We start from the raw sequence: 26,355 nt of genomic DNA on the forward strand, positions 1-26,355 counted from the left end.
ATCACTCCCTAGGCCGCAGCACCCAGTTCAGGGCCTAGTGTAATAAACACACGATACCAGTGATGGTTCATGATTTGGGAAAGGACAACACTGAAAGGAACAGCTCAGAACATGTCCTCACCACGTTTCTCCACCTTGGCACGGCTGGCATTCAGGCTGGACCATTCCCTGTTGTGGGGGCTGTTCTGTGCCCCGCAGGATGTTAGCAGCCTCCTTGGTCTCTACCCACTAGATGCCAGTAGCACCCCCACTCCCAGCCGTGACAACCAAAAATGTCTCCAGACATCACCAGATGTCCCTTGGGGGCAAAATCGCCTCCGGATGAGAAGCACCGACTCGATGAGTCTTTCATTTGTGTGTGTGTGCTGGGGGAGGACAGGAAGAATGGGGTACAGAGGAGGGGGAGTCAGTACTCACGCCAATGAAGGGGATGAACTTCTGGTAAGAGTCTTCATCAGGGCTGTTGGGAGAGACAGGAAAGCCTTACGGTTGGCGGGTGAGACGCGTGGGGAGCTGGGGACATAAGCTTTTCATAGTTTAATGTAGCTTCAAGGGAGTCTGGATGCTACGTGACATCTTCCCATCATGTCTCCGGGTGGCACAAGGAGCCACCAAATGGAGGCAAAAGACCTGATTCTGCACACGACAATCCCTGCTCCCACGTCTGAATTTCAGTCCCTCAGGTGGGCTTCTCCGTACTGAGAGGATGCCCAGATTGGGGGAGGGGGGGGTGCGGTGCCCAGGCAAGGAAGGGAGGCCAGCATGGGAGGCAGTAAAAAATATTGTCTCTCATATTCTATTGGGTTCCTACACTGGGAAATGGAGTGGGGAGAAGGAAAATGTAAAAAAGCAAAGAAAACTCAAGATTTACCTAGCCTGCCCAACTATTTTTAAGAAATCTCCCAAAGTCAAACTTACAACTTATGCCTGCAGGTCAGCATGGCTTCAGCCACAGGAAGCTGGTGCGTCACGCCCGCCCCATTGACATACTGCATCACCCGCCCCACCACGTCCAGTTGCTCTGCAGAAAAGCCAAAAGATAACTGCCGATTTACTTCAGCAGGTAAACCCGGAAACCTTCTGAGAGAGCCCCCTTCCTGAGACCCATCAGAAGACCCTGGGAGCTGAGGTAAAGAAAAGGTTCTGAAGATCTGCTGGTTTTGAATCTAAGGAAGCATGAACCACAGAGCCATCCTCTCCGTTCCTCGAAGCCCTGCTCTTTCCCAGGCTCATTGTGCCCCGCCCTCTATCTTTGCTCATGCCAATCCTGTGACCTAGAGGAATCCCTCAACCCCACGCACCTCTGCCCCTCACTTCCTCCAAGGTCTGTTGACACATTTAGCGCCTCTCAGCCTTGCAGAGCTCAAGTTTACTCTAATCCTGGCCACCTGCACTCTCCACTTCAGGACAGACACGGTGCAATGTTACTCATTTATCAACAGACTGCTTAGGAACTATTCTCTGCTTCTTTTTTTTTTGTGAGGAAGATCAGCCCTGAGCTAACATCCATGCCAATCTTCCTCTTTTTGCTGAGGAGGACTGGCCCTGAGCTGACATCTATTGCCAATCCTCCTCCTTTTTTTTCCCCTTTTTCTCCCCAAAGCCCCAGTAGATAGTTGTACGTTGTAGTTGCACATCCTTCTAGTTGCTGTATGTGGGACACCGCCTCAGCATGGGCGGACAAGCAGTGCGTCGGTGGGCGCCCGGGATCCGAACCCGGGCCGCCAGTAGCGGAGCACACGCACTCAACTGCTAAGCCACGGGGCCAGCCCCTATTCTCTGCTTTTTATATTTGATCTTGACAACTAGGTATGTCTGTCCACCACCCACTCCTGGCCCTCCTGATTTCTAAATGTACAGGAGCAGAGTGAACAGCAGAGACTGAAAACATCCAGAGTGGAAGGGCTGCACTAATGGGCTTCCTCTTAACAAAGGCTTACTGAAAAAATGAACACGCAAAGTGACTGGGAGGGTTAGAGCTACAGGGAGGAAAAGCAGCAGGCTCCCCGGGCCCTCCTCCTTCAGTCAAGACTGGCTCTCCATGAATCAGGCGACATTCTCTCAATCCCTCACAGGGGCCATTACCTGACACTGGGGGCTCTGAGCGACTGAACAGATCTCTCCAGCCCGAGTCAAGGAAGGTACTGCCATATCTACTGTCGACTGAGCCCAAGTATTTGGCCACAGGGTGGGAACCTGGTAGATGGAAACCAGAGAAGGTGAGCTGGTTAGGGGATGGAAGGATGCCCCTGGCCTTTGGTCTCCCTGACTGTCCCTCCCTAGGACCCAACGCCACCATCCTGCTTCAGGAGTGGGATCTGCCACATCTTTACCAAGGGGGATGATGAGAAAGCGCATGTAGCCAAGCCAGTCAGAGGTCTTGCTGGCCAGCGACTTGACAAAGAACCGGAGGATGGAGCTCAGGTAGCTCTGGCCTCCCACGGCTGCCACCTTCACCGGCCGCGGCATGGCGGAGTTGCAGTTGCAGCTGGGGAGAAGGGGACAGTCATGCCACATTCAGGAGGGTCGCCAGCATCCTGCTCAGAGGGCCCCGAGCTCGGACTTCACTTGATCGCAACAACCCACAGGGAAGAAACAAACCAATAAACAAAATAATACAGAGGCAATAAACCACAGTGCTTTTGCAATTAAGAGAGGAGTCCAGGATCAGAGGGAGCAGGTAATTGTCTGGAAGGAAGACAGAATTAGAACTGGCTGAGGCTAATGGGGAGACAACTGGGCAGTGCCCCTGGGTCAGCAGTGGGCGTGAGCAGTTCTCCTTCCCAAGGGCAGGGACTCTGTGCCCCTTTGGGAAGGTCCTGGGGAGGGAAAAGCCTGACTCTGGACACCAAGCAGCATGGTACAGTGAGAGGGAGGGGAGTAAAAGGTCTTTGTAAAACCCTGGGTCCTCTCTTCCTGACCTTCTCTATCATGGGTTTGAGAAGAAGATGAGGCAAGGCAAGGTGTGGCAGGAGTCCCAGTGGGGAGGCAGGGAGAGCAGGAAGGTGATATTTCCATGCCCTGACCCTCTGGGACATCAGAGCACCATGCACTGGCCATGGATTCCTGGTCTGATGAGGCCAGGAGGTCCTGTGGCTGCTTGGAAGGCAGAGTGGGAGGATGAGGGCAGAGAGAACCCCAAAGGGCAGGAGAGAAGCCGAGCCCTTACTAGCGCTGGATACGGGTGAGCAGGGCAGACAGCACAGCCTGGACCTCCACGGTGGAGCAGGTACACACGACAGGCTTCCGCTGGTCCTGGAGCAGCTCTGCCACATACTGGGGGGTGGGGAGGAGAGGGGCAGGGACACAGGTGAGGCCCCACAGCAGGGACACCGCTCCCCCACAGGCACCAAGAGAGCAGGCAAGGCCCAGACCAAGATTCAGGGCCCGTCCTCTGTTCTTCTGACCACAGCTGGGCAAGGAAGATCAGGTTTCTGGCTGCTGGTGAGGAGAAGGTGGGGTCTGACCCCCTGTAGACGTGCTAACCGGGAAATGTGGAAAGGCTTAGGAATCTTTAGATCTAATGTCACCTCTAAGGCCCACACTCTAGCTGGTAGGCCCGCTGGGGCAAAGGGATTCTGGCACCAGGATCTAACGGGGTGGACAGTGGTGAGTGGGAGCAGGCGGGTTGGTCTGCCTCTTCTGAACTGCCTTTGTGGAAACTAGGGGCAACCTCCGGCATCTGACAGCATTTTGTATTTCTCAAGGCACCTTCCTTCCATTATGCTGCCTGACACACACAACCACCCTGGAAGGAAGGTAGGACAGGTAATAGTGTTGCTTTTTTACAGATGAGAAAACTGAGGTACAGAAAGTTAGTGACTTAAGGCCCTATAGGCTGGGAAATGACAGAACTGGGACCAGAGCCCAGAGCTTTGGGGTCAGTTCATGGTAGGAGGGGCCTGAGATGCGGGGATCATTTTCCCATTTCCCCATGCCCTGCCTTTCAGATCTCACACTCTGGGGGTGTCTCTTGCTCCCCAGAACCTCTCCTCTGCAGCTCTGCCACCTCAGTGCTTTACCTGGCCCTGCCAATCAGCGGTGTTCACGAGGATGACATTTTCTGGGAGGGCTGCATCTGACACCAGGATCTGATTCAGTTGGTCATACACCACCTTTCGTGGAATCTGCAGGGACAAAAGTGTCTGTTAGGCAGTCCCCAGGGAGCCCCGGGTGGGGCTAGGTGGACCAAAGTAAAGAATTCCTGGAGCATTCAGGGAGAACAGATCCTAGGTCTTTGTGGAGGAGACCCAGTGTCCCACTGGCCAGACCAGAATGGAAAGGAGGAGGATACAGAATGCGCAGAGAGAGCCCTTGGAGAACACACTCCTGCCCCAGGAACAAAGCCCCAGCAGTCGGCCTGGCAGAGGGAGGGCTGACAGGGCTGGAGACACAGCATGAGTCCCATGAAGGGAACTGATGCAGGGACAATGCAGGGACGGCAGGAGAGGCCGCCTCGGAGGAGCAGGAGGGGAGGAGGGAGATAATGGCCAGCAGGTGCTCACAGAAATGAAAATGAGGGCAATGGGGAGAGAACTAATGGAAGTGGCAATGAGGCTGTGTGGGGAGCCCTACTGTCACAGGGAACAAAAGGTATTTCAGGAACAGTGATTAACAAGAAGGACAATACCTCGCCCCAGGCACTGGGCTATTCTAGTCTCTGGTTTATGTTCAGCTATGTAATAGTGTCAAACTCAGGAAGCCACGCTGACACAAACTTCCCTCTCACTGATATTTATCAGGTAAATGAACAGACTTGCTGTAAACTCTAGAAGAACGTTGTGTGAGGTACATCAGTTTAGAGAGGTTCCTTCCCCAAGCCCCCGATACCACTGGCCTTCAAAAGGAGAACATACTTCCTGAGGTCCAGTTTCTTCCACGTGTCTATTTCAGCCCACTCTCAGGTCTTTCAATCAAAATATTTTAATATCGTTGATTGGCCAACTGGAAATCACAGTGACCGGCCCACGGCTGTACTAATGGTATCAGAGCTCAGGCCGGCGATGTCCAGTGGGATTTTAACGGTTGCTATCCTGTAGAACAGCTGATTCGCTGCACAATCTCCAGACTAATGTCTGAGGAAGGCAGAGGAAGCAGAACAAACCAGAAGGTGTGGAACTGCCACTTGGGGCTGTGACAGGCTGGGACAATGCTGGCATTTCTTGCTCCCTTCCCCATGCCCCACAAATCAGCACCGAAGCCAGCTCCACACTAGTAGTAAATAACACGTATGTGAGACTTCTCTGATTTAGGTCTGTCTTCAAGACTTTTATTCAGAACGTTTCAAAGTATTCCTCCCTTCCTCTCCACCTAACTGCCCAAGGAAGATGACAAAGCAGAAACCGGGGTCCAGGGAGGCTCAGAGGGTCCCGGCCTCGACGGGGGACGGGGTACCTGTGTGCTGTGGCCCAGGTCGGGGGACCGCTCACTGTCGGAGCTGTTGGTCCTCTCGCTCAGGGGCTTGGAGAGCTGCCGTTCCTTCAGGGGGGTGCTCCTCTTCTGCCGGGGGGTGTGCACCCCATCCATTTTGCTGCCAGAGATGCGGGAAGGAGGTGGTTACACAGCCCCTCTGACCCAGAGCCACTGCCAGCCCACTCTTCCCTAGGTCATGAGCCCATGCTAAGTGTGGTCACAGCCGCGTACCATCTGCATGGCTTCCTTAATTCTACCCCACATTCTAGGAGTTTCTTCCAATCTTGAGTACCTGGGAGAGGCAGAGCCTTGGAGATCCGTTTTGCTGGACTTCATGGGGGTTTTGACTTTTTCTGGTACAACCAGACTTGTGCTCACATCTCCAAACATGTCCTGGTCAGTGATTTCCTGCCACAGGAGAAAGGAAGCATCGAGGGTTACTTCTCACTCAGTGACCACCAAGGAGCCTCGTGGAATCCTGTCAGGGCTCATCACCACCATGAGGAGAGAGCCTATTAATGGCTCTCTTTCCCTGCAGGCCCCTGGCTCTAAAATTCCTACCCGCCTCGATGAGGACCCTGTTACTGTTTAATCTAACTGAGTGCAGCCACTGTGCTGGGCACTGTCTCTTGTTATTCAACCTGTCCTCCACATTTATGAGCTATTGTCAACACACAAGCCTGGACTGATGATCTAGCTTCTCTAGGTGGGAAGGAGAGAGAGTTTTACTCCGGAAGTGACGTGACTGGAATTTCACTCTGAAATGACCACTGTGCAGTACGGGCCAAAGTGAGGCAAGAGTGGAAGCTGGTTATTCAGATTACTGTGAACTAAATTAATCTCAAATCAAGTCTAATGTTTTGTCATACACCAGATCTTTAATGCAGCATTATTTACTATAGGAAACCTAAGCCTAAAATAATTCTTCCTTGGACTCCATTCAACTACCAGGTCTCACTGTGAGGCTGAGGCACAGCACACCCTCAGACAGTATTTGGTGAAGTCCTCTGCTCCCTCCCACCTGCTGCGTCCAGCCTCCAGTCCCACTGGATGAACTTCAGCATACCCAGCGAGGCCCAGCTCAGATGCGCTCGCCCCAGTCAGAATCGCTCTGTCCTTCCCTGGGGCCTCCACAGAGCCTCTGCACCAGGTGTGCACAGGTTGGCTTTCCTCCCAGAGGGTGGCATCTTGATGGCAGAGACCATGGTGTTCTCATCCTGGCACCTTCAGTGCTCAGCACGTATTGTTGCATAGTAAATGTGTGTGGAATTCAATTTTTAATTAAATTGGGCACCTCAGCCAATTCATTCCATTTCTCTAGGGCTTGGCCTGCACTCCTCGGTGGCTCCCACATCTCTCAGAGGAAGGAGCTGACCAGTAGTCAGTTGGGGATTTAATGTTGCGGGCTAGGCCGGCCCCGTGGCTTGGTGGTTAAGTGCGCGTGCTCCGCTACTGGATCCGGCCCGGGCCCGGATCCCCGGCACGCACCGATGCACTGCTTCTCTAGCCATGCTGAGGCCACGTCCCACATACAGCAACTAGAAGGATGTGCAACTATGACATACCAATATCTACTGGGGCTTTGGGGAAAAAAAAAAAAGGAGGAGGATTGGCAATAGATGTTAGCTCAGAGCCAGTCTTCCTCAGCAAAAAGAGGAGGATTAGCATGGATGTTGGCTCAGGGCTGATCTTCCTCACAATCAATCAATCAATCAATCAATCAATAATGTTGTGGGCTGCCTGGCCATCGTAAGAACAACACTGGAGGAAGGGACGGTGCTTCAGGGGAAGATATTGGTCATCATCTCTCAGAAGTAAATGAGGGTGGCAGATAGAAATTATCCAAACGAGCATTTGATCAGATCTAAGTAAAAGGCAGAATGGAGACATTTCTGGTTTGCTAATTTGGGGAATAACCTGGTCTCCAGAGTAGGTTACATTCCATGGGAAAAGATTTCAGCAGAAAGAGAATGCAGGACATTCACAAGTCCACAGATTTAGGCAAAATTTCCAGGGTGGTCCTGAGGGTCTTTTTGCCTTCATTTCTAAAGGTACAAAAGCTACTTTAAATAGCTGAAACAGAAGACTGAACCATACATACCAGAGTGTCTGTTTCAGTCAAGCTGTCATCTTGATTTTTAATCCAAGCAGATTTGACTTTTTCTAGAGCAGCCAATTCCATCTGCAAAAATTATAATAATTAGTCATCATCAATCCAGATAACTACCACTCCAACTTGTTTTCTGGGTCCCTAAGAAGTTTAAAATACTTTCACTTAATCTGAAGACCTCATCAAATCTTTGGGATTTTCATCTTATAAGGAGTATATTTTTGTGAAAACTAAGCTTCAGAAGGGTCAGTTATTTTTGTAATCATTAAATCATTAACACAGTGAGATGGGGAACCCAGAAATTCTTACTCTCACAAAATGTCCCTAGGGAAGAGATGGCTTTGCTATGGGATCCACAAAGTCTTGACCCTGGATTCAGTAAACACCTTTGCCCAGGAGGGATATATGGAGCCTCTTCTGCTTGTCAGACGTTGCTGATAAGAAAGGAGGATCTTATAGTTCAGACCTTTGATTTTGAGACTAAAGACATCTATGGTAGCCAAATGCTTTCTGCTTGGTAAAAACATCTAGAAAACCCTCACACAGAACATACTAAGCAGAATATACTAAACATCTAGAAAACCCTCCAACTAGAATACACTATACTAACATTATACCAATGTTAAGCCATTTAGGTGTGAATTAATTCTCCCTTTGTCCCCAACTCCTATTAGCATTTCTCATAAATATCAAAAATGTACTTTGCACATACAGATACACAACCAGATTTTTCACACTTGCTAATATTGCTTCTGGCTGTGCAGGGGCGAATGTCAAAATCACGGGCAGCTGAGGGCTGTGGGTCTTAGACAAAGGGAAGGTATTGGCCTCAGTGAATCTCTTTAGTTCTTGTGGGGAACCAGGGAGTCAGAAAAGATCAAGGATACCCCATCTCCTCCCGATTACTCGAAGTCCTTTCTCTGAGTAAATTACACAGAACTGGTAAATATCAGGCTAATAATAATAAGCTCAGGAGGTCACTTGGCAAACTAATGAACAAGGATCACAAGAGTAGGCCTGTGTCATACTCTAAACCAGGGTTTCTCCGCCTCAGCACTATTGACATCTTGGGCCAGATCCTTCTCTGTTGTGGGGGCTGTCCTGTGCATTGCGGGATGTTTAGCAGGATCCTGGCTTCTACCCACTAAGATGTCAGTAGCAGCTCCTTACCCACCCCCTCCACCCTTGGGAGAGCCAAAAATGTCTCCAGTCCTTGCCAAATGTTCCTTGGGAGGCAAAAGTCATCCCTGGCTGAGAACCACTGCTCTAAGCAATCTGCAAGACTAACCCAACACACTTTAACCAGACCCTGTGGCTCCAGATCTTGAGATGGTTTGGCTCAGAGCCACACACAATAGGTTGCCTCCAGATTGCACAGCTAGTTCATTTACACATTGTCTGTAAGAAAAACCAATGTTAACAGGGTCCAGAATCATGGAGAAGTCCTGGTCAGACTTCAGACTGAAGATGATTTCACTCAATTTTGGATCTCAGTATGACAAATGAATTAAACATTTTTTAAAGGGAATGAACTGGGGCAATACCACCATTCTGTTGGAAGGTTTTCAAGTAGCATGCCCTGTCGTCAAGCCCTATGACGACAGCATTGTTTCCATGGCAAAGTTGCAACATCTGATAAGACCTTTAGCTTGGATTGGGGTTGGAGGGCACCTGCCAGCTAGTCACTGACTCATCTAGATGTTCTAGTTGATCCCAGCAAACTCCTGATTCTCCAAGGTTTTCCTGTTCCTGCTCCTATAAATACTAAAGGCTCTTCTCACCCCAGGACCCTGGAACACCAGCAGTGCAGTAGCTGTGTCTGTCTAACTGTGTGGCCCTGAGGGCAGATGCCTGCAGTCCGAAGCACTGCGCCCAGGGGGCGATGCTGGCTCTGCAGAGGGTGCACACGCTCCTGTGTGAGCGTGGGGTAATATTTTAGGCTATGAGTTTTGTGAAGTACTGGTCTCTAACACCGGTATTTACAGTGCCACGGAAATGGCAACTTTTAGCAGCAGGCAGTCTCAGCTGAAAGGCGACAGCTCTTGGCCGCCCTAACTGAAGCACAGTCAGGGCCTATTGTTATCAGCTTGCAGAAGCAAATTATGTCGCCACTGTGTGCCCAAGTCTTGGGAAAACTCAATAACTCTAATAATTTGTGTCAGCAGAAATTCCTTTTGCTTCCAGTGATAAACTGAATCCTCTGAAATTTGGGGAACAAAAAGGACGATTAAGAAAAATAAATAACAATGCTAGGAAATCAGCGAAGAGAGGACAAAAATTGGGCAGCATGTGCTCGCCTGCCTACGTCTGCACAATCTCTGCATCACTCCCCAATACATGTACAAGTTCTTGGTGTAAGAGCACAGCCTCGCTCTGTAGTTCCCAAAGTGCCTTTCATACGCAAGGATTCCAAAGTTCCACACCCACATCGAGACATATGGGGCTCTTCAAAATAGAAATATCACAGAGCATCACCAAAGCGAGTCTGGAATCTGGCCAAGGGAACTATTATTTGAAGGACTCGCTAAAAAGACATCTAGATTCTATCAATTTTGTGAGTCCAGGACTGAAATGGCTCTAAGGGACGATAATAACAACAGCAACAGCGCGTACATGTACTGCAGGCTCCCCGATCCACCCATCCAACCAGCACCAAGCTAGAGGTTTATCTGCATTCCTTCAGTGGAGCTCCACACTGCCTTGTAAGGCACGTGCTTTGTAGATGAGGAGACAAAGGCCTGGTAACTGCCCCCAGTCACACAGTTGTGGAGTGATGGGGTCAAGATTCACACTCAGAAGTCTGACTCTAGGGCACATGCTCTCAGCCCAGCCCTACCCTGCCCCAAATAAATGTTCTGCCTAAATAGGGACCCTGAGGCCATCAGATTATGAAGACTGACACTCAATTGACTTTTGAGCTAACAGGGCTCCTGTGCCAATACACTTATCTTACAAACAGGCACCTGAGGCTCAGAGCATTAAGGTGCTTTTTCTCTCTAAATTCTGTAAGCCATATTACTGAGACTAAAGTAGAACCGAGAGGCAAATTCTATCAACCCAGAAACACCTTCATTAGTATAAAATAGTTTCTCTTATTGATTTAATAACTACGATCCCTAGCATTTACTGAGCATTCACTGTATGTTAGGTGTTAGGGTTAGTACTTTCAGGGCATTATCTCAGTTAATAATTTGACTGCATTTTGTTACAGTAGAGCCCTTCTTCTGCATTCCTGGGACACTGTGAAACAGTCCTCTCTCAGCCAGGTCCCAGGTTTCTCTCTGTAAGTCATCCTTTATATTTATATTTAACATGGGACCGCGCTCCAGTGGCCAATGATCTGTCCACGGGGACAGTGGTGATTCAGCAGGGCCGTTCAGCAGCCCCGTGAGAAAAAGCAGCTACAAGCCACATCCTAAACATAAACAGTAAAGTGAGTCCTCCATGGGTCCAGATCACATGAACCTGGGCTGGAAAGTGGCTGTGAGTGCAAGGTCTGCAAACGGCAGGCCTGAGGTTTCTCTGTGGAGGGCTTCTGGGTGCGGGCTGCAGTTTTCCATCCCACATTTCCACACTAATGCCACGTGGTGCCTCTCTTCTAGGGCCAGACGTGCCAACTGCGCCTTAACCAGGAACAGGGATAAGGTGGAAGACAGCCCCACCTGGTGGCAGCAGGCAGTAAGGCAGCCCCTGAGCTGCCTGATGGTTTGCAGACACTTGGCACAGACGGAAGCCCTCCCACAGACAGTGCTTTCCATGGGAGTGAGCGCTTCACACGCTTCATATAATTTCCTCACAATGAATACCTATTTGCTGGGAGAGTTTTGTATTCCTTCTGTTAAAGTGGGAAGAACAGGACGACTTAAAGGCTTCAGTTTCTCTGATCTACAGAAAAGACACTTGGCTTTCAACAGCAAACCATAAACTCTGTGCTAAAATCACGCACAACGTTTTCTTGCCTTTAGTGGTAAATAAGGGGAAGAACAGCTTCCCAGGGCCTGAGGTAGGTGCAGCATCACCCCGGGCTCCTGCTCTGATCCATCACTGGGAGAGAGCCCTCCCAAGTAGGGTCGGAGCATGGTCCAGGGGTGATGCTGGGCTCCTGGTGTGCTACAGCACACAGCTCCTTTTTCCTCTTGCTCACCAGGCAAAACGGAAACCTGCTCACTAAATTCTAAAGTCTTTGAGGGCACTGTCCCCCCTCTATGAATAAAGCCTATTTACTGTCTTCTGAACAGAACTCGTGGGTTTCCTGCCCCTTTACACCTGCTCTTTCCCCAGCCTGAAATGCAGACTCGCTTATCAATGGCCAGATACCACCCTCCCAGCCACCATGCGACAGACACTGATGGAGAGGTTTTGAGGCTCCATGTGTTCTGGGAGGGAAGGCTACAGGCCATGGCGGGAACAGACCAAAAAGAACACCCGAGCAGCCACAGCAATGTCCTCAGAGAACTAAGCCCCCAGCTAGGACTGAGATGAGGACAACCAAGGTTGAAACAAGATGAGACCACTCTTCTGAGGTACCCAATGAGCCAAGAGCAGAGGGCCCCGAGTTTCAGGGCCCATGCTCCCCTGGCCCTTCTCCCCACCCCCATAGCCATTGGTCTTGCTCACAGGGCTGGTGGTGTCTTTGCCGAGGCTGCCCTTGCTGTTGAGGCTGCCAATCTCTGTCTGTGAGCTGGACTGCGACATCCCCTCAAAGAAGGGCCTGCAGTGAAGAAGCACAGCCAGGGTCAGTGGCCGCCAGTGCCCAGAACAGCAGCTCACAGAGAGCTGGGTAGAACTGGTGTTCCAGAAAGATCAACGACCTGGGCTTCAATGACACCCAGTGAGGAAGGACACAGCAGAGGCTGGACAAGTAGGGGCCTGGACCGAAGGACTTCAGAAGAGTCCTCTCAGGACTTGTGTCAGTTAAGAGGCAAAACCAGAAATCTTTATCCGGACAGCGAGGTTCAATGAGGACAAAGAACCAAGATTCCCTGGTGATGGAGGGGCCATGAGGGAGGGGTCTGGGAGACTGCTGTGGCCTGGCAAGGGGGGTGCAGGGATGATATGATAGAGGAGGTGGGCCTCACTTGAGCTTGGGCTTCGGAGTGCTGAGGATGCTCTCCGTCTCCTCCATTTCAGGGCCGCTGTCACTGGGATTGTACATCTCCAGACTATCGTACAGCTCATCCAGGTCCTCCTCCACCTCTCGTATCTGCTCCCGGGACACGTGCTCCAGCCCAAAGCCCACCTGTGGGGAAAAAAATCTTTGGGTTTGGGGTTACCTCTATTAACAATTATGGCAGACATGCGACTCCTTCCTCCTGGACAGGTACCAACTGGCCTCCCGTACCAGTCCCCCTTAAGGGACAAGCTGTAGCTCTACGCTCATCAGGGTGATCTTGATGTCCTTGCTGTGACCCAATCCTGAGAGTGGGGTGTGGCGAGGCCACCTTCCCCTCTCAGCGCCTCCCTAACGCTCCACACTATGGACCTGGCGTCAGGAAGAAAAGTGGAAGTATAGCTAAGACACCTCCCCCAAAGGACGGGCACAAGAAAACCCAGAAGACCGTGACCCTGTGCAGGCTGGTCTACCTTCCCTCTACAGCCCAGAGAAAGACAAGGAAATCTCTCCCTCAACAATTATCTCCATCCCTTTTTCAGTCCACTAGAAGAGAAGCCCGTGACAGCTGGCACCAGGCCTGCCAGAGCCCAGGAAGAGGCTGCTCCTCTGTTAATGGCCAATTCTTGGTTACTCAAGGGCTGGCCATTGAGGACCCTCCCATCTCACAGGCTGTTGCTCACGATGTTCCCCAGGGGATAGGAGGGAAAATTAAACAACAACTGGATTTGTTTCTGATACGCCATGCCAGAGGCTTGGTGTTAACAATGGCTGGATATAACTGTGCTACCCCTGCTCCAAATCCCATGAAACCTCGGGTGCCAGGCGTGAAGCCTTTCTTCTCTTTTCAAGTAGCTTAAAGCCCTTCTTTAGCTTCCTTCTCACTTGGTGGGTCCTGGAATCCTGACTCCCAGTGGCAATGCAGAGTGCACCCCAGGAACGAGGGTGAAACTCCAGGAATTCTACTCACCATCAGCCTCGGGAGTAAGGGGTCGTACCTCATCTGAAACTTTAAACCGCTTCAGGAGGGCCACGAACTTCTGTTTGATGTTTGGTTGCTGTAGGGACAAATCACACAATAGTTCTCAAACAGCACCCACGTGTGGACGCGATCAAGTCAAGTCAACAGAGAGTGATCGAGAGCCCGCTTTTGTATAGAACCATGGGAAAACACAACGATGGGGAGACAGCGTCCACCCTCTGGCATGTCACACCAATCAGGGAAGCAGGTCTGTGCATGACTCGTCCCGGGGCAGCTCCAGTGCCATGGTCATAGATGGAAGGAGGAGGGCTCATCGACTCCTGGGCCCTCTATCACCACACCCTGATAACTCCCAAATATGCATCTGCAGCTCATCCCTTTCTCTAGTCCTCCAGATCCACGGTGCCGACGGGTGACTTCCACCCATATGTACACGGGGACCTCATACTCAACATTTGCAAAACGGAACTTGTCATCTTCTCCTTGTATTCCCTATCCTGGTCACCAATATCACCACTCCAGTCACCCGGGTCTGAACCTGGAGTCTCTCCCCAACCTTCTCTCCACAGCTGTGTTCACTAACTCCTACCCTCTTTTCCACCTGTAACACCACTGCTTTCGTCCAGGCCTTTCTTCTCACATCCCTCTGGGATCACTGACACCCCCATCCCTCCACTCCAGCCAGTTTCCAGTCTTGTTCCCTCCAGAGTCCTTAGCGATCGTTCCAAATACAAATCTAACCATGTCACTCCCTACATTACAGATCTTCATTGGCCGTCAGAGCCTGGAGAACAAAGCTTAAGTGTCAACTCTTGTGTCTGTCTAACGGCTGGTTCTGCCCGTCTCTAGCCTCATCTCATCATTCACCCTCACACCCCATATTCAAACAGAAAATAACTGCTCATAGTTCTGTGAAAAGCAGCATGCTGTAGTACACCTTTGGGCCTTTAGATATGGCATCTTCTGCCTTGACGGAACATTCCCCCCAAATCCACTTGGTGAAGTTCTATTTGTCCTTAGAAACTCATCTTTTAGCATGTCGTCTGTGAAGCTCTCCTGGCTCTCCTGCTCAGAATCAGTCACCTTCCCCTAGTGCCATCGCTGTCCCTTACACAAAGCTCTGTCTTCTCGCACCTATCCTACTGTGTTGTAGTCACTTGTTTAGACATGTCTGTGTCACCAGACACTGTGAGCGCCTTGACAGCGTGGACTGAGCCTTCCTACCTCTGTGTCTGCAACTCCAGGCACGTGACTAGCTTGTGGCCCAAGTACTTCCTGCCTGAATGACAGACTCACTATCTGGGGATGGAAGAGGCTAACTTGCAAGCAAGACTGAGCCAGGCCTTCAGGAAAAGGCAGGGCTTCCAAAGGTGGAAAGGGCATTCAGAGCAGAGGAAAAAAACTTGAGTTCACAGTGACAGAGAAGCATAAGACATACTCAGAGACCAGCAAGTCAGTTAGTGCGTCTAGAACAAAACGTTCTTGGTCAGGAGAGAAGAATGCAGGTGTACAAAAGGAGAGAAGTTAAGGAACAATTGCTAAGTCTCGGAGGAAATCTGACTGGAAAGTGGCTGCAGATAATGAAAAAAAAAAGCCTTTGGGGGAGTGGATAGTAATAGGAGCAGTGAACCCTGGTCACACCACTGGGGGAAGCTGTGGAGATCACAGGAAGAGGTGACTCATAAAGCTCCAGGGGGCACCCTATGGGAAGAAAATGGGGCCTCTCTGTGGTTATAGAGCAGGAAAAAGAAAAACTTAGCAGAAGGAGCTACAACAGAGAGCGACCGTCTGGCCTCTCCCCATTATCTGAGTACGATGGCGGTGAGGTGTGCGGGGCTCTGGCGACACACCTTACCCGGGCTATTTTGGAGCGCTCATCAAGGATTAGATACCTGAGGACAATGAAACAGTTCTCACGCTCTCTGGTCATTACTCAGTGGGGGAAATCAAGGCCAGAGTCTTGAGGATTTACATTTAAGCCCAGTGATCCCTAAGGATGGTGGAGAGTTGACAGCGTTGTTTCACAGTGGAATGCCAGGCTCAGATACAACACATTCGGAAGGTCAGGCCTACAGTGCTCTCACTCCTGATCGTGATGGGAATCTCTGCTCTTGGGGAGAGCTCCGCACGAGAGAGAATCAGGCTGTCTTTGGGGAAAAATGAAACTAAATTTCTCTTTTAAAAAGCTCCTAGCGCTTTTGACTCTACCATACTTTGGCACAGGAACTCCAAAATCATTCCAAGTTACCTTAAAAATTCAGGTATTAAGTGTCTCAGTCCAGGACTCTAATTTCACCAAAAATGGTGACTCCTGAGGAAATCTTACACAGGAGACACAATTCAAAGGCATTTTGTCTCTAAGGTTATGGATCCATTGAGGCAGGAACTATATCTAATGTAATTAAACCTTATCAAACCCACAGTTCAAGGCACAGCCTATTATTTCTGGGTAAGTTCAACTAATGATAAAAAATGGCAATGCTCCAAGAGAGGACTGGATTCATTCTATGTCGTGGACAGTACGTAATTTGAAGTAACCACCTGGAGAGGGAAGGTAGGGTGTCTGAGGTGTTCTGAGGAAGCATTATCTGTTCCAAAGCCTAAAACAAGGTTTCTCAACCTTTCTTCTATCCTAAGACAACCTGAAGAAGATAACACACCCCTCCCGGTAACACTGGTTCTCTAGGACAGTGATTCTTTTTTTTATAATTATTTATTTATTTATTTATATTTCCCCCCCAAAGCCCCAGTAGATAGTTGTATGCACATCCTTCTAGTTGCTGTATGTGGCACGCGGCCTCAGCATGGCCGGAGAAGCGGTGCGTCGGTGCGCGCCCTGGATCCGAACCCAGGCCGCCAGCAGCAGAGCGCACGCACTTAACCGCTAAGCCACGGGGCCGGCCCTAGGACAGTGATTCTTAATTACGTGGTGGTGAACATACCCAGGCATGTAACAGAACCTGGAGGGTGGCCATGGGCAGATTTTAAAAAGCCCCCAGGAAGTTTGAATATACTACTCCCATCCTACCCCCAAACTGAACATCTCAGCTAAAACATTCCCCGGACCTTTGAGGCTCACCCTTGTGATGGCGGAGGTTGAGGTGAGTTTCCTCCGGGTCTTCTTTACTTTCCGTAGATCCTCGTCTTCATAGAACAGGTCCTAAGTGGTTGGGGGATAAACGAGGTTGGGAAACCCCCGGGGGTCTGGAATTCCTTCTCAGACACTTTATGTGAGGGGCTGTGGAAAGTTACCTGCCCGTGCAATGGATCATCACTGCCTTCTTGTTCAGAAGAGAAACTTTCCTCCTCTTCCTCAGAATAATTGTCAATATCAGGAGAACGATCTGGAAACAGACACCTTAGTAAGATAACTTTGAACTGGGAAGATCTGGCCTAAGAGACTTTGGCTGGAATCATGGCTCTGCTTGAATGAAATATGGCTGGGGTAGAGGAGAGGGCCAGGGCCACGGCAGGCCATGTTTTATTTTCAAGGATCTCTAAACTTCTCTTTCCTAGGAACATTTTAGGCACGGCCTTGTTCAGCTTTCCCAGGATGGAGATCGGGTGACGGGCTCCTTCTTGACCTGCCGGGCCTCCAGACACTGCACACATCTTACCAGACAGCTTGGATTTGATTCCTTCATGGTCAATGGGCTGGCTGGACAGGGAGTAGATCTTGATTTCTGCCACAGGGACAGAGACATCCTTCACGTTGCTGTGCAGGCCAAGCACCAGAGCGCCCTCGTTAGGATGCTGCATCACCTAGGATCACAGAGCAGCAGTGGAGACACCTTACTCCAGAGAGATCCACAGAGTTGTCCATTTTCATAAACCCAAACGGATATGCAAGCCAATGGCAATGGCATTCTGCTAACGCATTTTCTTTCTCACTATCTTCCAAATCCATGCTGACTGTTTTCCTATTGCCTTCTAAAACTCTCCAAAAGTGCCAGCCACTAGTCAGGCCATGTGCTTTAAGATAAAAATCAAGCCCCGAGATTGAAAATGACTGCTAATCTCTAGGATTACATTTTAGTTTAAGTCCTTCGCAGAGAAACTAGAACTCCAGGCTGGGTGGGGCCAGCCTGCAGATGGTGGTCACCTGTGTGCCTGGCAACGAGGAAAAGGACCTATAGTACATGAGAAAATGGAAGGGCTTGATATGGCTGGTGTCCACATTACCTCACTTCTGCAAGGCCCTCATACTGATACAAAACTGGAAGAGGACAGAAAATGGGCTGGGACTATCTCACACATGGCCACAAAATTTTTCCTATTTAATGTACTAAAGTACTAATGTACTAATTTTTCCTATTTAATGTACTAAAGTACAGAAATGATTTGTGGGGTTGGCCCCGTGGCTTAGCGGTTAAGTGTGTGTGCTCTGCTACTGGTGGCCCGGGTTCGGATCCCGGGCGCACACCGACGTACTGCTTCTCCGGTCATGCTGAGGCCGCGTCCCACATACAGCAACTAGAAGGATGTGCAACTATGACATACAACTATCTACTAGGGCTTTGAGGGGGGAAAAAAAAAAAAGGAGGAGGATTGGCAATAGATGTTAGCTCAGAGCCAGTCTTCCTCAGCAAAAAGAGGAGGATTAGCACAGATGTTAGCTCAGGGCTGATCTTCCTCACACACACACAAAAAAAGAAATGATTTGTGGCCCTTTCTTCTTCCCCTTTGTCAGGGCTGAGAGGATCTGCCTGGCATATATGAGAACTGCACAAACAACCAAACACATTGATGATAATGGGAGCCTGGTTACTTACTGATGGAGAAGGGAATTAGAAATATGGAAAGGAGAAGGCTAGAATAAGCCCACTGGTGCTGGATTGGAATTGACTGGATGTGAGCTCATGATCAGATAGATATAGATATGGAAATAGATATGAGGTGTATGTATATATGAGTGCATATGCGTGCACGCACACACACACACACATTTCCTAGCTCTGTTTGCTGAGAGGGAGTAGAAGCAATGAGACCCCAGTTGGAAAATGGGCACTCCTAGTGCCCAGATCTTGGTTTCTAAATACCATTCTCCACTAAAAGGAACCAGGGCTCTTCAGAGAATTGGTTCATTCCAAGGCTGGGTCAGGGAAAGTACAAGATAAGCCTGTAATATTTTGTGCCAGAGTACGTAAAGAATGATGGGACATATCAAAAAGGATATAGGAACCAGTCTGAAGGGGCTCCCACTGGCCAAATTTGAGAAAATTTGAGCATCAAGATAAATAACGACAGTAACAGATTAAACCCCACTGAATTAAACAGGAATCCATAGGTCCATAACTGGTACAAAAAAAATGAATCAATTAGTAAGAAGGGAAGAAGGGAAAGCTCTATCTTACAACAGAAAGCCAACCGATAAACATAGAAGAAATGGTGGCAAGCATCAAAGTAATAACCGATTCAGGCAAGCATCATTAATAGATGCTAAAACTAGTTGGTGAAGATACGAGAAGGAAGAAGACCGTTCCATAGTCTCAAAACATTTTCCTAAAAAATATTTTTTCACTGGTAAGTACAAAATATTTATTAACTTTCTATTGGAAATATCTTAACCAAGCAATAAAAGTTAACCCACCAGTAACGGAACAAATTGACATGGAGTGCTGCCTATGTTGCACTGAGAAGAACACAGCATTACTTCTGTGATAATCCTGCCAAAAATGGCAGAAGTTTTGTATAAGCTGTATACAGTGGCAAAATGTATAAGCTGAATCTAAACTTCAGAAAAGATCAAACAAACCCAAACTGAGGAACATTCAATGAAGTGGTAACCAGCCTGTACTCTTAAAAAATGTCAAGGGCATGAAAGACAAGGAAAATCTGAGGGACTCTTGCAGGTTGAAGGAGACTAAAGAGACATGACAACTAAACGTAACAAGTTATCCTAGATTCAATCCTGGGCCTGTAAGGATATCATTGACACAAGTGGCACAATCTGAATGGGGACTGTGGTCAGATGGTAATCTTGTATCAATGTTAACGTCCTGATCTTTATGTGACGTTATGTAAATGTGGTGCTTACACAGGAGAGTATTCTTATTTCGGAAATTAACATAGTGCAGTATTAATGTGCAATGGGGCATCATGTCTGCAACTTACTCTCAATGGTTCAAAAAAGAAAATAATATGCATAAATGTATCTACAGGGAGAGAAGGCAAATGTGTTAATACGTTAACACTGAAGAATCTAGGTGAAGGTACATGGGGATTCTTTATTCTTATAACTTTTCTACAAGTTTGAAATTTTTTTAAAAATTAAAGAAAAAACTTTTTGTGAGGGAGAAAGTACTTGATAAAAAGAGGTATATCCTAAATTTCCAATAAAAAAATTAACTTGTAAAATAAAATAAAACACCCAGCCAGCAGGCTGGGAAAATCATCTGCTGGGTTCAACTCTCTCAGGTTCTCTGACTTAAAGGCTGGAGACCATGTTCCTCTTACCTCTGCCATGTTGATGAGGCCCACGGCCAGGGTCTTATAGCCCAGGATGGTCCGGTTCTTGTAACGCTTTCTCCTTTGCAACATGATCTGCAGCTTGTTGGCATCTCTCTTCAGGAAGTGAGGGTACTACCAAGCGTAAAATAGAGTCAAGCACAGTTAACAAGCAACCGGGTCCTTGGTGGGCTCCGGTCCTGCTCAAGGATAGACAATCTTTCTGCGCTTCACTGTCTCCCATCTACACAAGGGGGTGGTCGGGGGTAAAGGAAGCATCATTAAGTTGCTGCTGAGGGTCTGATTCTGCTAGGCGCCTGGCTTCCATTCCACAGCTCTGTGGTCTACACATGTTCAGAAAGCTGCCTCTTTCCTTGCCATGTGATCTAGTGTTTTCTCCATGCGCTTCATTTTGGGCTACTGGGATTATGATGAGAGACAGACATACTAAAGGGATAAGGAGGAGAAGGGAAGGGATGGAGATTACAATATGGGGGCAAAATGAGACTGAAGGGGCTCACTCAGCTGCAGTGCCTGCTGTGGATTCCTAAAGAGAGGTGATGGGGCTGAGCGTGTTAGGACGGGTGGGGCCGACAGCCTTACTGAAGGAAAGGGAAAAGAAGAATGAGATGTGATGTAGTTTTCAGCAGCCTACCTGGGTCTCAGCCTCCTTAGTGTGGCTGGCTAAGTGATTGCTCCGGCCCTCCAGGTTAGCTGTAAAAGCTGTAGGTGACTTTAATTCATTCCCGCTATGGCTAATTCATTGGCCTGAATTCACTGGGTGACTTTAGTTCATTGGGCTATGGCTCCTCTTGGATGAAACAGTCTCCAGATTAAAGGACTGTCTGGGGACTAGACTGGATGTGCACCTTAGTGCCCTGAGAGTGAGGAGAGTCTCACCTGAAGGGAGAAGGTCAATTGGAGCTCTGTTTCCACCAGTCCACTAGCTGGAAGGATGATCTCGTTGGAGCGAAGAATCCTTTTTGAACCCTGAAACCAAGAAAAAATAAGTCAAAGCTGTGTCACCAAAAATCAGACCAAAAGAAATACTACATTTGCAAACCACTTTTAAACTCTACAAATATCCTTACCGGTCCAAACGTTTCATCAGTCTTCACTGTACTTACTAGAATCAATGCCACCACCATCGTTATGATTTTATATTTTATGCTGTATGCTTATAAAGAGTTTTCACATGAAAATGATTTGTTATTGCATTTGAGTTCTCCCAACTCTCCTAAGGAAGAGGCAAGCAGGTATCAGCATCCCGAGGTGTGGCAAGATCTCTCCACGCTCACCTCAGCCTCCCTTCTTCCACTCTAATTGACCTTCAGCTGCACTGCCTTGTCTTTGGGCCTTTTCACATGCTTTTTCTCTCCTCTTGGATGCTCTTTCCTGCTTCTGTACACAGCTAACCAACTCGCCTTTCCAGTCTCAGCTTAGAAATAATTAGTTTCCAGGAACCTTTACTTTTAGCCCCACCCCTTTCAACCTAACACTGGGTTAGACACCCCAGTGTTTTCAGCTCTTAAAGAAACAAAGTTGGGCTAAACTATTCCTAAACTGTAAAAAGAGATCAGCATGAGGAATGCCAATGAATTTGTATAAACTACTTTTTCTAAATTTTTTTTCCTAAAAAATTGAGGTTTAATTTAAATACAATGGTGACCTGTCCAGATCTCCAGGACACAGATCGATGAACTGATAAATGCATACGCCGTGTAACCCACATCTGTATCAAGACGTAGAACATTCTTGTCACTCCAGAAAATCCCTTGTGACCGCTCCCAGCCAATCCTGCACCTCTCGCAGAGGCAAGCACTGTTCTGACTTCTTTCACCGTAGATCCATTGTGTCTGTTCTAAAATTCCATATGAATGGAATCGTACAGTATGTACTACCCCGGTCCGACTTCTTTTGCCCAATATAATGCGTTCGAAGTTCATACAAGTTGTTGTGTGTATCAATAGTTCATTTCTTTTTATTGCTGAGTAGAATTCTACGGTGACTATACCACGCCTTGTTTATCCATTCTCCTGCTGCTGAACATTCATATTTGGGTCGTTTCTAGTTTTGGGCCATTATACCTAAAGCTGCCAGTCTTGTACAAGTCTGTGTGGACATATGTTTTGCTTTTTCTTAGGCAAACACCTAGGAGAGGAATTGCTAGGTCTTAGGGTAGATGTATGTTTAACTTGATGAGAAACTGTCACTGACTTCCAAAGTGTTGGTACCATCTTCACGGCCCCAGCAGCCGTGTATGAGGGCCCCAGTTGCTCCACATCTTCCCCAGTAATTGGTGTGGTCAGCCCTTGATTCATGGATTCTAATGAGTGTGTGTGGTGGAACATCAGTGTGGCTGCAATTTGCATTTCCCTCACCACTCACAATATTGAGCACCTTTTCATCAGTTTATTGGTCATTTGTAAATTTCCATTTATTAAGTGCTTAATCAAACTTCTTTGTCCAGGTTGTTTATCTTGTTATTAAGTTGTAAATTTTATTATTTATACAAGTCATTTGTCAGATATATATGTATTGTGAATACTTTTTTTTAATGTCTTAGTCTTTTATGTTTGATTAATTAATTAATTAAATTTTTTGTGAGGAAGATCAGCCCTGAGCTAACATCCCTGCTAATCCTCCTCTTTTTGCTGAGGAAGACCGGCTCTGAGCTAACATCTATTGCCAATCCTCCTCCTTTTTTTCCCTTTTTCTCCCCAAAGCCCCAGTAGATAGTTGTATGTCATAGTTGCACATCCTTCTAGTTGCTGTATGTGGGACGCGGCCTCAGCATGGCCGGACAAGCGGTGCGTTGGCGCGCGCCCGGGATCCAAACCCGGGCCGCCAGTAGCGGAGCGCGCGCACTTAACCGATAAGCCATGGGGCCGGCCCTTGTCAATACTTTCTTAATGGTATCTTTTGATGACGTATTTAATTTTGATCAGATCAACTTTATTATTATTTTTTCTTTTAGGGTTAATGCATTCTGGGTCCTATCTAAGAAGTCATTGTCTACTCCAAGGTTGTGCAGATATTCTGCTATGTTTTCCTTTAGAAATTTTAAAATTTTAGTTTTCACATTTAGGTTTCTTATCCATTTCTAATTTTGTTTTTATAAAATGCAGATTTGTTTGATGCAGAAGGAAAATTTCCTAAATACAACATTTCACAATGGTTTTGCAATTAGAATAGCATTGTATTATATACCAATTAAAAATAATGAAGGAAATTCTGCCTCATCTGTTAATGTTTTTTGTAGTAACTTCTAGTACAAACAAAAATCTCGACAAAGTTTTCACCTGTTTATTTAGGCTCTTTTAAGAAATCTCTGCAAAATGAATCTCAGAAATGCTGGGAGAGGGCCGGCCCCGTGGCTTAGCGGTTAAGTGCGTGCAGTCCGCTACTGGCGCCCAGGGTTCGGATCCCGGGCGCGCAACGACACACCGCTTCTCCGGCCATGCTGAAGCCGCGACCCACATACAGCAACTAGAAGGATGTGCAACTATGACATACAACTATCTGCTGGGGCTTTGGGGGATAAAAAGGAGGAGGATTGGCAATAGATGTTAGCTCAGAGCCGGTCTTCCTCAGCAAAAAGAGGAGGATTAGCACAGATGTTCGCTCAGGGTTGATCTTCCTCACAAAAAAAAAAAAAAAAAAAGAGGGCTGGCCCGTGGCTTAGCGGTTCAGTGCGCGTGCTCCGCTGCTGGCGGCCTGGGTTCAGATCCCGCGCGCGCACCGACGCACCACTTCTCCGGCCATGCTGAGGCCGCGTCCCACATACAGCAACTAGAAGGATGTGCAGCTACGACATACAACTATCTACTGGGGCTTTGGGGGAAAAAATAAATAAAAAAAAAAAAAAAAAAAAAAAGAAATGCTGGGAGAGTCCAAAATGTGGTATATACAGCAGTCATATATACCAGGGGTAGAAGACATCGGAATAGAGATATTTTTGGTTGTTACAACCAGTGTGTGAGATATTTCTAGAGGGTAGAGGCCAGGGTTGTTGCTGACCACCCTATGACACACAGGACAGACTCCACAACAGAATGATCTGGCCCCTAACGTCAACAGTGCCACTGTTGAGAAACCCTGCTCTAACCAAAACCTGATCTCCCCTGAAGACACTGCTTCCTGGGTGGCCCTCTTATGGTGCTCCTTTTCTCCCATAACCCACACACCACTGGGCCTGGAGGTGGGGCAGGTGTCCTCTCATCACCAGCTCTAGAACATTCTCCCTTCCACCTCCCTAAAAACTCCCCATTTTGAATTGATGTAATCAGTTTCTATTACCCTCTATTTCTCGCTGTTGCTGTCATGTGTAACTGCCAGTCATTCCTGCTCATTTCCTGATTTTAGCTCCTCACTCACTGTTCCTCTCCCCAACACTACTCCAGTCATAATTCTTTATGACTTCGGTATACGCTCTTTCCAATGTCCTGGCCTCTAAATCACGTAATGCCTCTCTTCCAATGATCTTGTCCTCATACCTGTCTTAGCCACTCACCCACATGACCATACTCTGGACCACATCATTACCAATAATTACAACCAATACCTAATCTCAGTTTCATGCATCCTACTCCCTGATTACACCTCCTATCTTCCCAGCTCATTATCTCTGGTTTGCCAACAACCATAATCCTTCAAACCCACCAGGGCCTACAATCCAGGGATCCTCCCATTGGTTCACTCTTCCTCATGTCCCCGCCGCTCCCTCTTTCCTTCTTACCCAGCTAAAATGTCATAGTCAATCTTTATAAACACATCCTTGCACACACCTTCAGCTCCTTTGCCCTGCTATTGTTCTGCCATACTCACTTGGTAAATTACAACTCTGTTTAAATCCAGCTGCACCAGCTGAACATGCCGGGAGAGAATCATAATCAGGCTAACTGTTCTGACTTTAAATTTAGGACCCGAGATCTTCAGCGGGTCTGCTCTGCTGCTTGGCAATCATACTGTACTCTGCCAAGTCCTTCCACTTACCCACTCTACTAGATGACAGGTTCCCCTCACTCTAAGTTGATAACCTTGATTCCTACTTGCTGAGAAAATTGAAGCAGTAGGAAAAGAGCTCCCACAACTCCCACCAAACTTACTTACCTACCACATTTGTACCATCTACCCTCTGTCCCTCCTGTTACACAGATGAACCGCCCTGCTCCTATCCAAAGTCAACCACTTGGGCACCAGATCTCATCCCTCTCACCCACTCAAAGATGCTGTTCTGGCCATTCCTTCCTCTCCTACACAAAGGATCATTTCCACTAGCAAACACGTTGTTATTTCTCTCATTAAAAAAAAAAAATCCTCTCTTTTTTTTTTTTTTTTAAAGATTTTATTTATTTATTTTTTCCCCCCAAAGCCCCAGTAGATAGTTGCATGTCATAGCTGCACATCCTTCTAGTTGCTGCATGTGGGACTCGGCCTCAGGATGGACGGAGAAGTGGTGCCTCGGTGCGCGCCCGGGATCCGAACCCGGGCCACCAGCATCGGAGCGTGTGCACTTAACCACCAAGCCACGGGGCCGGCCCAAAATAATCCTCTCTTGTCCCCATATGACCTGCTGGCTACCACCCCATATCTCACCTTCCCTTTATAGCAAACTCCTCAAGAGTTGTTTATTTTTGCTCTCTTGAAGTTTTCTCTCCCTTTCTCTTAAATGCATTCCAGTCAGCCTTTCTATCTCCACCATTCCACCAAAACTGCTATTGACAAGGTCTCAAATAACCTCCACTTTGAGGACTCTGATGATCTGTTCTCATCTTCCTTGACCCATCTGCAGCTCTGACTGAGCCGATCACTCTCTACTTCCATCAACATGTCCTCCATTTGGCTTCCAGAACAACACACTCTCTTGGGTCTCCTCTTACCCTCCAGCTGCTCTTTCTTGGTCTCGTTCCAGGTCCTTTCTCTGCTCCCTGACTTTCAATGTTGGAGTGCCTGGGGCCTCAATTCTTAGACCTGTTCTCTTTTCTGTATTCACTCATTCCACTCCTGGTTATCTCATCCAACCTTATGGTCTCAAACAGGTTGATGACTCTCCAATTTCTCTCCCTACCCTAGACCTCTCTCCTGAACTCCAAACTCATATGTTCAACATCTCCTCTTGGATGTTTAATAGGCATCTCAAACATAATAAGCTGAATTTTGGATCTTTCGCTCCAAACCTGCTTCACCCACAGTCTTCCCCATCTCACTTAATTCCACTCTACCTGTTGCTTAAGCCAAAACTCTGGCACCACCCTCATCTCTTGCCAGAATCACTGTCATAGCCTATTAACT

At 48.0% G+C, this 26,355-nt stretch overlaps 1 protein-coding gene across 2 annotated transcripts in view; it reads right to left on the bottom strand.

Moving 5' to 3' along the window:
- PACS1 (phosphofurin acidic cluster sorting protein 1) overlaps window positions 1-26,355 on the bottom strand; it is a 141,741-nt gene that overhangs the window by 7,880 nt on the left and 107,506 nt on the right. For both annotated transcript variants that reach the window (XM_058526325.1, XM_058526326.1), the window contains exons 3-19: window positions 20,962-21,051; window positions 20,071-20,196; window positions 17,232-17,376; window positions 16,867-16,958; window positions 16,694-16,774; window positions 13,631-13,690; window positions 12,601-12,761; window positions 12,140-12,233; window positions 7,514-7,594; window positions 5,705-5,820; window positions 5,395-5,530; window positions 4,023-4,127; window positions 3,170-3,276; window positions 2,334-2,488; window positions 2,086-2,196; window positions 919-1,021; window positions 418-460 (exon numbers count right to left, since the gene is read on the bottom strand). In XM_058526325.1, the coding sequence (XP_058382308.1) occupies window positions 418-460; window positions 919-1,021; window positions 2,086-2,196; window positions 2,334-2,488; window positions 3,170-3,276; window positions 4,023-4,127; window positions 5,395-5,530; window positions 5,705-5,820; window positions 7,514-7,594; window positions 12,140-12,233; window positions 12,601-12,761; window positions 13,631-13,690; window positions 16,694-16,774; window positions 16,867-16,958; window positions 17,232-17,376; window positions 20,071-20,196; window positions 20,962-21,051 (1,806 nt within the window). The remainder of the gene's footprint in view (window positions 1-417; window positions 461-918; window positions 1,022-2,085; window positions 2,197-2,333; window positions 2,489-3,169; window positions 3,277-4,022; window positions 4,128-5,394; window positions 5,531-5,704; window positions 5,821-7,513; window positions 7,595-12,139; window positions 12,234-12,600; window positions 12,762-13,630; window positions 13,691-16,693; window positions 16,775-16,866; window positions 16,959-17,231; window positions 17,377-20,070; window positions 20,197-20,961; window positions 21,052-26,355) is intronic.

Source organism: Diceros bicornis, chromosome 31, assembly GCF_020826845.1.
Source record: "Diceros bicornis minor isolate mBicDic1 chromosome 31, mDicBic1.mat.cur, whole genome shotgun sequence".
In the NCBI taxonomy this organism is placed as follows: domain Eukaryota; kingdom Metazoa; phylum Chordata; class Mammalia; order Perissodactyla; family Rhinocerotidae; genus Diceros; species Diceros bicornis.